The sequence below is a fragment of the Euphorbia lathyris genome, chromosome 2 (genome assembly GCF_963576675.1).
Source record: "Euphorbia lathyris chromosome 2, ddEupLath1.1, whole genome shotgun sequence".
In the NCBI taxonomy this organism is placed as follows: domain Eukaryota; kingdom Viridiplantae; phylum Streptophyta; class Magnoliopsida; order Malpighiales; family Euphorbiaceae; genus Euphorbia; species Euphorbia lathyris.
Window position 1 is genome coordinate 120,004,890 of NC_088911.1, and position 11,667 is coordinate 120,016,556.

At 41.4% G+C, this 11,667-nt stretch overlaps 1 protein-coding gene across 1 annotated transcript; it reads left to right on the forward strand.

Moving 5' to 3' along the window:
- Window positions 1-6,784: 6,784 nt before the first annotated feature.
- LOC136219708 (proteasome subunit beta type-2-A) lies at window positions 6,785-9,725 on the forward strand. Its single transcript, XM_066007201.1, has 3 exons — window positions 6,785-7,054; window positions 7,156-7,279; window positions 9,269-9,725. Exons 1-3 carry the CDS (start codon window positions 6,897-6,899, stop codon window positions 9,593-9,595), a joined length of 609 nt encoding a protein of 202 aa, XP_065863273.1. The 5' UTR covers window positions 6,785-6,896; the 3' UTR covers window positions 9,596-9,725.
- The last annotated feature ends 1,942 nt before the right edge of the window (window positions 9,726-11,667 follow it).

Genomic DNA, 11,667 nt, shown 5'->3' on the forward strand with positions numbered 1-11,667 from the left:
TCAAAGGAGGAGCAAAGCCTTTTAATAGCTTTGATGAGGTTGCGACTGTTAAGACCCATAGAATGATTCTCAGAAATCATTTTGATTGCTTCCAAATTATCAGACTCCACAGAGAGCCTCTTAACACCCAGCCTTTTAGCAAGATTGATTCCAGTAAGAATAGCCCAGAGCTCCGCAGAAAACGAAGAACCCAACCCTAAATTCTGGGAGAACCCAGAAAGCCAGGCGCCCCCTGCATCTCTAAGCACACCTCCAGCTGCAATCTTACCGTTACTGAGGCAGGAACCATCAGTATTCAGCTTCACAACCCCCTCTCTTGGCCTGTTCCATCCCACGAGATGGACATCACAACACTGAGAGGCTCTGGCAAGGGACTCTCCTTTGAAACTATCGATAATAGAGAAAAGTTTTTTCGAGAAGAAATCAGCTAAGTTTGTCATAAAAACAGTTTTATCTCCAAAAATCTCCTCGTTTCTCCATTTCCAAACTTGGTGACAGATAATAGCAAAGAAAATGTCACCATGCTCCATGTATGGAAGCAACTTTCCTCTAACACCATCAGAGAACCAGTCGACCTCAAAATGTGCCATGAAGGAAGAGAAAATATAGTGTGGGAGAATTTTCCTCCAAACCTCTTTACTATTAGAGCAATCTCTAAGAGCATGGCACAAAGTCTCAACATGGCCTCTGCATCTACTGCAAGCTCCAGAATCAGCTAAGTGCCTTCTGTGCCTATCCGAATTAGTAAGAAGCCTGTCCTTAACGCCCAGCCACAGGAAACTCCTAATACGGAAAGGAACTTTAAGGGTCCAAATCGACTTCCACACATCCGAGGGAGGATCAGATCTAAAGAGAGAGAAAGCTTCAAAGGCCGATTTGCAAGAATAAACTCCATTGTTAGTCAGCGCCCAGCAGTGCCTATCCAAGTCTTCCTCTTGATTACTCACCTTCACTCCCCGCATTCTAAGGAGAGTCTCAAGGCTAAAGAAAGTATCAAACTTTGACCAGATCCAGTCCCCTTCCGAGTCAACCACATCGGCAATCCTCCAGTTGCGTATATCACTAGGGGGGGGGGGGGGGGAAGAACACACCTCAATTAACGGTTTATCCCCAATCCAGTTATCAAACCAGAAACTAATGGACTTACCATTCCCCACCTCCAGGCCAACTCCCGAGCAGAACTCATCAAACACAGCACTAAGTCCTTTCCAGAGGAAGGAACAATTAGCAACTCTCTCTTTCGGGCCCCCGAAGATTTTATCTTTCCGATACTTACCACAAAGGAGGCAAACCCAAAGAGATGAGGGGTTTTGCCACATACGCCAAAGGAGTTTCATTAATAAAACTTTATTATTGTCCTTTGCTTTCCTAATACCCAGACCCCCAGAATCTTTAGACTGGCAAACCTCACTCCAAGGCACAAGATGGATCTTCCTCCCCTCCGCAGCTTCCCCCCACAGGAACCTACGGTTAATCTTGTCAAGATCATTAAGCACATGATCCGGAAGCTTACAAGCCTGCATGATGTGATTGGGAGCAACACAATTAACATATTGAATTAACGTGAGACGGCCAGCGAGAGACAGAGTCTTGGCTTTCCAAGTGGCACACTTCGAATTAGCTTTATCCAAAGTCTCTTTGAAGGAGCCTTTAGACACACGCTCACTGTGGAGGGGAACACCCAGATACTTCCCAAGAGAATCAGTAAGAGGAATACCTGAGAGATCACTTAATCTCTTACAGACTCTCTGATTCATATTCTTAAAGCACATCATCCTAGATTTCTGGATATTAAGCTTCTGCCTAGAGGCCGAACAAAAACAATCCAGAATATCCATAATGACTCTCAACTGCTCCTCATTACCCTCAAGAAAGATAAGGACATCATCTGCAAAGAATAAGTGAGTCACCTGGGGACAGAAGCTGTTGATCGCCACAGGGTGGAAACTCCCATTATCAATCGCATCCTGAATCAGGTGAGAGAGCCTCTCCATAGCAATAACAAAAAGGAAAGGGCTCATAGGATCCCCCTGATGGATTCCTCTGCCCGGGGAAAATTCCTCCGACATATCCCCATTGACCATAACTTGAAACACAGGAGAAGAAATACATACCTTAATTAAACTTCTCCAGCTGTCCGGGATTCTAGCTCTCTCAAGGCTCTCCATCAAGAAATCCCAATTAATTCGATCATAGGCCTTCTCTAAATCCAGCTTCAGAGCCACAATGCCTTTCCTCCCCTTCCTAATCTTCATCGTGTGGACCATCTCTTGGGCGATCACCACATTATCCATCATTTGTCTACCAGGCACAAAGCTACCCTGATTCTGACAAATGATCGCAGGAAGAATGCCGCGGATTCTATTAGCCACAATCTTTGTAACAGTTTTGTAAAGAACATTACAAAGACTGATAGGTCTCATATGCAAAAAGGAAGAAGGCTTATCAATCTTAGGAATCAGAATCAGGAGGGTTCTATTAACCAGCTCAATATCCTTCGAACCACTGAACACCCCCAAGACAAAATTATAGATGCCTTCCTTCACGACATCCCAATGCTTATGGTAAAAGCCCGCCGGAAGACCATCAATCCCAGGAGCTTTAGAAGCCCCAATGCTGAAGATAGTTTGGTCAATCTCTTTTCGGGAAATAGGTTGAAAGGCCTCCTGACTACAATCCTCACTGATTAAAGGAAATGTAGCAATAGCGTGAGCCCTCTCCAAAAGAACAGGTTCCTCTTTGAACAGCTCTCTGTAGAAATCCAGGGCTAAGTTCAACCTCATCTTCATAAACCCAATCACCATTAGAATCCTTAATGGCCTCAATTCTATTTCTCTGCCTTCTGATCAGGGTAGAGAGATGGAAGTATTTGGTATTACGATCCCCATCTCTAATCCAGGACTTCCAAGACTTTTGGAACCAAAGGAACTCCTCCTGCCTAAGCACAGCCTCCAGCTCCTTCTGAAGGGTTCTGAGGAGGACCTCAAGGCTATGATCAAACCTCCCCTCCAACCTGCGTTGAATGCCCTCCATCCTCTTTAATAACTTGTTCTTCCTTCTGAAAATATGCCCAAACACATTCCTATTCCACCCCTGCACCTTATTCCTGAACCCTTCAGCAGCTTGCAGTACATACGAATGAGGTCTCCAACTCTCATGAACGAACTCTTTAAACTTAGGATGGGACTCCCAAGCCAACTGATACCGAAACGGTCTCTTACCCCTAGGATGCTTACCTCTCAAAAGTCTAAACAAAATAGGACAATGATCTGAATGACGGAACGGGAGGTTCAACACAGAGCACTCGGGGAAGGAAGCTAGAGCTAAAACATTAGCGTAGACTTTGTCCAATCGAACAAAAGTATTACTACGCTTCCAATTGAATTTATGACCAGAAGCCCCCAGATCGGAAAGCCCACATAAATCCATACTATTCTTGTGATGCAGACAACGATTAACATAATGATTGGATCCCCCTCTCTGATCACTCATAAAGGCGATATCATTAAAGTCACCCGCCACAAACCAGGGCTCCGAAATGCTGACACTCATAGAATAGAGAACCTCCCAGAGCCGTTTTCGATTAGACAAGATAGGGTCAGCATACACAAGGGTAATCAAAAAGGGAGTATTGCCGGAAATACTCACTTTACAATGAATGAACTGCTTATCCATGCTAAGAATATCAAAATGAATCCGATATGGCCTCCAAAAAAGCCAAATCCCCCCAGCCTGGCCAGTTGCCTCCGATCTAACACAGTGCCAGTTCTTAAACTTCTTAACCACCTCATCTGCTTTCTCACCACTAATCTTAGTTTCCAAAAGAGCAAAACAAGATGGACTAAACTGCTTAATAAGATCATTAATATGGATACGGGTAGCCTTGCTAGTCGCACCCCTAACATTCCAAAATAACAAATCCATAGAAAGGAGGACAACTGACCACACCCCTACCCTAAGCCAGGTATTTACTAGGGGCTCCTGAGAGCCTTACCGAGGTACCCCCAGGCCCCCTCTTATCTGGAAACGCCAAAGTGTTAAGGCCACTTTTTTGTTTTCCTTTAAGCTTTTTCATATTAGTTTTGTTAACTCCCATAGATTTCCCAATCCCAGGATCAATACCAGGAACAGGAATACTAACCTCATTTGATTTCTTCATCCTTCTAGCTGCAAGGGTCAGGGTCCCCCCCTGGGCTTCATCCTTAGAGACAAAAAGCGGGTTCACAGATTCAACCACCTTCTCGACTGGATCTACAGACTCCAATCCTGGAATACTCTGATCCATATGATTCTCATCTTGGTCCGACTCTTGAACTTCCTCAATCATCAGGGCCCCAAATCTGGACCCATGCAAGGCTACTGAAGAAACCCCAGCCTCCTTTCTAGCTTTGAGGACAGGCTTCTCCTTGACATTTGGAATAACAGTAGCTTTAGGAGAAAGGGACTTAGAATTTGTGTTGATATCAGGAGGACGATTGTGAACCACTGCAGGTTGATTCCTACGTCTAGCGGGCCTCTTTGCCACCATCCAGGGACCAAAGTTCCCTTCATACCCCTGGTTCCCTCCAGTAATCCGCACACTACTCTCAACCCTCTCTATAACAACCCTCTCCCTTTTAGGGCAACCCTCCTGAGAATGACCATACATGCCACAATCATAACAGATGTTATGTAAACCTTCATACTCAATAAAGAACACTTTATCCTGAACACAGAACTTTGAAAGTAAAGGTTTAGCCAGATCAACATCTATACATACCCTAGCAAACTTACCCCTAATGGCCCTAATTGTAGTCTTGTCCACATGGTGGACCTTACCAACCAAACCTCCTATTTTACTCAGAAAGTTTTCACTGTAGTACTCAATGGGAAGGCCCGGGAATCTTACCCAAGTCAAGATCCTGTTAACCGAACAGTTGTGAGGGTTAAAATTAGGAACCCAAGGCCTTAAGGCCAAAACATGATTGGAAATGATATATGGGCCTCCCTTGATAACCGAATTATAATCCTCAACCCTGGTAAATTTAATGACATAGTAGTCATTTTCCAGGTCAGTAATACTGACTTTACCTTTCCTTGCCCACTGCGCTTGTATTCTTTGGGCAAAATAGTTAAAACTAATTCGCTTACCCAGGACAGTAACAATCAAAGACACCTTCCACTTCTCTCTAAGCTCACGCTTCTCTGCAGCGGAAAGTCTAATGACCGGACAAAGAGGATCCTCATGGCCATTATCTTCCTCATCAGAATCCGAGAACATATCATCAGAATCTCCCACCATTAAAACTTCCTCTAAAACCGGCTCTTCCTCAGCCACCCCCATGACCGTGTCCTTCCAAGAGTTTTTACCAATCTCGTTCATCTGAACCCTAGGTCTTGGGGAGACCGTCTTCCCATGAGCTACTCCTACAACACCCACCCTTCCCGAATTATTAGAAACATCCAGACCCGAGGCAGCCTGCCTCCCCGTCGTAGCCCCTGCCTGCCCCTCACTACCTAGAGGAGAGGATCCCGCGCAAGGCACTGCGCCGACAGCCCCAGCCCACTGCCCGGTCGAGGAGCCGGCAGCGCCTGGGCAGTGCCTGGCACTATCGGCGCATAGCCTTGGGCCAGGCACCCCCCGCCCCACTTCTCCCCCCGAGATTGGGGGAGCCTTACCCCCGGCATCAGAAAACCCAGCCGCCCGTATCTCCCATTGATCTGCACCCAGCCGCGACAACCTTGCCGAATCTGCCGCCTGTGGATCGCAAAGATCCGTCCCCAGCCGCACGGGCGGCGCCCGCGAGAACCCTGCCGACGCACCATCCATGCCCACGAGATCCCTACCGACGCCCCTGGATTCCCCTGCCTCCACCCCGCCAAGCGCCCCGCCCCGATCTACACCAGGCGCACGCTCGTCGCCAACAAAACCTGCCTCACCCTTCTCGCCCCAAACCACCAGGCCGTCGCCCCCTTCCTTGCCGCAAATCCCCTCCAGATCCGACCCCCCCTTGCCGGCCACAGCCCCCCTCTCCCTAGATCTATCCTTAACACGCTTTACCATGAACCCTAGCCGAGAGTGAGAGATAGAGAGAGAGAGAGAGAGAGGAGATAGATCTAAAAGAGAGAAAAAGATCTAAAAGAGAGAAATAGATCTGAGAGAGAAGATAGATCTAAAAGAGAGAAAAAAGATATAAAAGAGAGAAATAGATCTGAGAGAGAGAAGATAGATCTCAAAATTCTCCATCTTCATAAAAATTCTTCACTATGACAACATTTGGGGCTGGGTTTAACAACACCCTTAATTTATTATAATTTATATTTTAATTATATTTTTTTTGGTAGGAAAGGAAAAGAAAAACAAACAAAAGGCCTTTATATATATTTATATTTTAATTATATAATATAATATAACAATTTTTTTTTGATACAACATGAGGATCCAAAAAGAAAAATAAAAAAAACGGTTGTATATATAAATAAATACCAAACAATATCATTAATAGTGCAATATTAACCTTATATAAAAATAATTGTTTTTTTTGAGGGATTATATAGAAATAATTGTTAATGAAATTTTTTAATATAAGATTACCGAATAACTGAACTGAATCAACCAAAATAATTCGATCGGTTCGGTTATTTATTATTATTTGATTAGATTTAAAAACTATTCGGTTTTTTTATTTCGATTCGGGTTTCGGACCGAATCCACAGATGAACACCCCTAGATACCCAAACACTGCCGAATGAAGATTAAATGACCAAACCGCCCTTCACCAAATCTAAAAATTCCCAGACTTGTTGCACAAGAAGGAAGTCAGGAGTCAGAACACTGCCCTCTTCCCTAACCAAAACCAAATACCCAGCAAATCGATTAAAATCATAGAAACAGAGGATTTGAGAGATCAACAACAATGGAGTGCGTATTTGGATTAGTAGGCAACGGTTTCGCTATAGTAGTGGCAGATACATCGGCCGTGCACAGTATCCTCGTTCACAAATCCAATGAGGACAAGATCATGGTCCTTGATTCCCACAAGCTCGTCGCCGCTAGCGGCGAGCCCGGCGACAGGTATTTTTCACCTTCCTTACATTTCTGCACTCACATCACATTAATATAGAAAACACCGATGGACATGGACAGTGATTTGAGATTTTTCGATTTTGGTGCAGAGTTCAATTTACTGAGTACATACAGAAGAACGTGGCGCTGTATCAGTTTCGCAATGGAATTGCTTTAACCACTGCAGCAGCTGCAAACTTTACTCGGGGGGAGCTCGCCACTGCTTTGAGAAAGGTAATTTTGGATGCATTTTTACCAAGATTTGAGGATTTAGGGTTTCGTTTTTTGCATCCTTTGATTGGGGGGAAATTTCTTCTCATGTTTTTGTTTTTGCTAATTAAAAGGAGGGTCTGCAGTAGCTTCATTCACTTCTTGATGCAAAATGCCAATTAGTGTTATTGGCGTCAATAACTGATACTTGGATAGCTGATACTTCGTGTTTGATTTCTTTTAAATGTTTTTCTCAAGATATGAAGTAATTTTGGTTAGCATCTCCATTGAAGGTCGGATTACAATATGCTCTATGTGGTCAATATGCTTGTCCATCCCTTTTTATACCCTTTTTGCTCATTTGTGGGAGGAGATATATTCCTTTGGTTCATTTGCTTCCATGTTCTGTCATTCCCATTAAGTTTGTAATAAGTTGTAAGTTCTTGTCAAGTGCATAAATGCTTAAAGAGTGACTTGAAGAAGTAAGGCGAGCCATAATAATCTGGTCAAGCGTGAGTGGTACAATGTGGCCTTCAGTATGCTTTGAGAATACATTAAGAAGCCCAAATATGTCAGTCTGCAACTTTAGAAAGTCTATTTTCATATATCCTTCCATATAGATTGCCATTGTGCAACTTTAAAGCAATCCAGCAACAACTTTGGTTTTCAGTCAAGTTACACCAAGGTAAATATGATATGATCCTGCAATTGGGTTTCTGTAATATCGCATTTAGTACAGTGTCTGTACTTTCTTGAATCTCTTCAAATGCCTCGAGTTTACCATTGATGTTGTGCATTACCAGCAAGCATTATTGCATCATACATATGCCATTAAAATTAAAAAACAAACAGTTGTGGACAAGGTTGGAATACTAACTGGTTAATGTTGGCCATTTGGTACTTTTTGTATCGTGAATATTGAATGTCCCTCAAATTGTGAGATAAAGAGCACTTGGTCTTGGGAAGTGGTGGAGTAGGTGTATAATGGGTAATCTGGAGAAGGATATTGATTGTTCAATGTTAGCGGTTGTGCTTGTTTGAAGAGAAAATTCTAAAAATTACCCAAGGTGTTTTACAGTTGAATCCGGAAAATGTTTATTTTAGACAATTTTGTCATAATTTTTGCTTATATTGTATTATTGTGGCAATTAACTTTGAATTACCAGTATAGGATCTAAGGTAAATGGGGATCCTCTTTGTTCCTAAGGATTGTCTTATCTAGAAGGATTAATCTTTTGTAGACCCAGGGGATGTGTCCTCGCCAGATAAGCTAGTTTACTTTGGCCTCCTTACAATGATAGGCAACAGAATCCTCATTGTTTGTATTATTTTGCTACTTGTGATTGATAAGAAAATTTTGATTTGTTTGGGGGGCTTTACTTTGGCCTCCACTTGCCTTTTCCATTTTCTTCTTACAAAGATATTTACAGTTGTATGAGATTACTATGGCTTGAGAAGCCATGAGAGACATAAAGAGTTGTGTCTATTATACGAATAATGAGATTATTGCTGTATCAAGCTTCTTTAGAACCATTAATCGTGTGGACTAAATTTGAGGTATGTCTCAGGTTAGATTTGGACTTGGCATGTCAAATGGCTGCTGGTTTCTTAAAAATTTATGTGCATAGGTACCAATAAGAGAGTGAAAGAACATGTTACATATCTTCAGTTTGTTGTTTAAGCATCTGTGTTCTTACTGAATATTGGATTCGTGTTTCATTTTATGACTTCTGCTGAAGCTTCAGCGCTATAGTTTGCTGACATTAATATGCACCTATCTGAATGCGCATGCTGGTTTCTTAAAAATTTATGTGCATAGGTGCCAATAAGAGAGTGAAAGAACATGCTACATTATTACATTTGCATTATCTTCAGTTTCTGTTGTTTAAAGCATCTGTGTTCTTACTGAATATTGGATTTGGTGTTTCATTTTATTACTTCTGCTGAAGCTTCAGCGCTATAGTTTTCTGACATTAATATGCACCTATCTGAATGCAACATGTGGTTTTTCAGAACCCATACTCTGTGAATATCCTTATGGCTGGTTACGACAAAGAGACAGGCCCCTCTCTGTACTACATCGACTATATTGCTACCCTTCACAAGGTTGATAAGGGAGCATTCGGCTACGGGTCCTATTTCTCTCTCGCCATGATGGACAAACACTACCATAGTGGCATGTCAGTAGAAGAAGCAATTGATTTGGTTGATAAGTGCATACTGGAGATCAGAACTAGGTTGGTTGTGGCGCCTCCGAACTTTGTGATCAAAATCGTGGACAAAGATGGAGCTAGGGAGTATGCGTGGCGTGAATCAGTCAAGGATGTTGCAACAGTCTGATTTTTTTATGCATTGGACAATGTCTCTCTATGTGTTGTGTTTATTTTGAGTGAGTGAATGATAGCAGATGCTATATTTAACTGCTCGAAACTAGTTTCTAATTATGGTATCGATTCAGCTTTAGCAGTGATTTATCTGGACAAGGTATAGTTTGGAATATTGTGAAGTCCAAGATAACCCAAAGCATGCAAAACACGCTACTATTATGGAGTCTTCATTCCTTGATTTGATGATGATGATAGCTAGGTATAGTTTTTGTGACCTGGAATTCTCTCAAAATCTGCTAATTTGGTGATTTAGTTAATAAGGTAACAAAATGCTTAATTTTTTTTTTATAAAATTGAAGGAATTGTGGAATTTTGAATCCTAGGCAAGGCCGAATATTATGCTCACAAAGAAAGTAAACAATGATAGAAGCAGGTCCTAGGGTGCTGTTTTTGGGGCAACATGTAAAGGGCTGTGCGTGGTGATGGGGGCTAATTTATTGCTTCCTGGGTTCCCTATTCTTGTAAAGAAAGCGTTACAGTTGTAATTCGTTCAACGGATGGATCATGTGGTTCAAGCCTCTGATTCTGTGAACTTTTACTCAATCACGAGTTACATAACTCTATACATATGATACGAGAGAATTCTACTAATTTATTGGATTTTTATGAGTTTGTTACGCCACGTATCGTGACCGGCACGAGGGAATTGGTAAGTTTAGGCTACTAGCAAGTCTTAACATAATACACAATCAATCTTATCAATAGTTTTATCATCATTTAATATTATTAAATCTTTCAAGAAACACATAATATAATCCTCAAATTGGTATTGCGGTCTAGAATATTTTGACAAAACACACTGTTTAGTTCCTGTATTTTCAAAAACATACGGTAAAGTCCCTAACGCTTTTCTCGGTGAACTGTTTAGTCTATGACGTTAGACTCTCATGAAGATTCTGTTAGTCAATTTGGATTTGTGTTCTTCTTTTCCTTTATTTTCCTTTCCTTTAAACTCTAATGCATCTGAAATCAACTTTGAGTGTTCTTCTTCTTGATTTTCTTCTTAATCGTTCAAATTCGTAAGCATTGAGTCTGTCTTTTTCTTGTTCTTCATACAAATAGCTTCTTCTTTTAAATTGGATTTCCTCTTCTGACGGTAAATAGTAAAGGGTAATTTAGTCATTTCCGAAGTCATAAATGGTAAAAAATCTAACAAACAGATGGAAGGATTAAACAGTTCACTGAGAAAAAGGTTAGAGACCTTACCATGTGTTTTTGAAAATACAGGGACTAAACTGTGTTTTGTCAAAATATAAGGACTAATAAATTAATTACCCTAAAGTTAAACATAATTCTTAAAGAGCCGTACATAATTTATGTGTTGCCCGGGAAAAGGTCGTGGATTGCAACAGACTTCTAGTGACCTGAAAAATTAAAGGAGTCAAACCTTCCGCAGTGAATTAATTATATGCAATGCACGAGTAATCTAGCATTCATACACAAAAATATATGTCTGAAATACAAATTGATTAAACGCATCATATATGTAAAATTAGAATTGAATACACAAACATATATATGATTTAATACGTGTTGATCGGTCATGAGGTGTGTCTGGTCAATCAACTCGTCTTTAAGACTTTCACAGGTTATTTGTAATTAATATATATAAATAAAACAATCAAGATAACCTGAATCATTAAAAACATGTTCATACACTTGAAAAACACATCTTTTGGTATATGTGGGGTGGTGGCCGATCGGCCACATGTCGGTTTCAAAAGGAAGGGGAAGGTATGTGTCTTCTATTGTAAATGGCAAGAGTTGGTGTTCTTCGTAATAGTAAGAAGTATTTTTACTAGGGCAATAGTGAGCATGTGTCCTTCTCGCCAACAATATTGGTACATGACAACCAGTTGGGACAAGGCGATAGGTCTTATCTGGCCCGATGCTACATCCAAATTTCAAAGAACTTCTCAGAAAAAGGCAACAAATGAATTCGAAATCCGTATGTGTAGAATGAAGTCTAAAAGCTTTAAACAGAGATGATTGGTTAAGTGAACTTAAATCAAATATGATGAAAAC

What these genes read in the sequence shown, in the direction of transcription:
- LOC136219708 (XM_066007201.1), top strand. Translation starts at nt 6,897, where the DNA reads ATGGAGTGCGTATTTGGATTAGTAGGCAACGGTTTCGCTATAGTAGTG. An exon ending in AGCGGCGAGCCCGGCGACAG is followed by an intron (nt 7,055 to 7,155) that starts GTATTTTTCACC and finishes ATTTTGGTGCAG; the next exon opens with AGTTCAATTTACTGAGTACA. An exon ending in TCGCCACTGCTTTGAGAAAG is followed by an intron (nt 7,280 to 9,268) that starts GTAATTTTGGAT and finishes GTGGTTTTTCAG; the next exon opens with AACCCATACTCTGTGAATAT.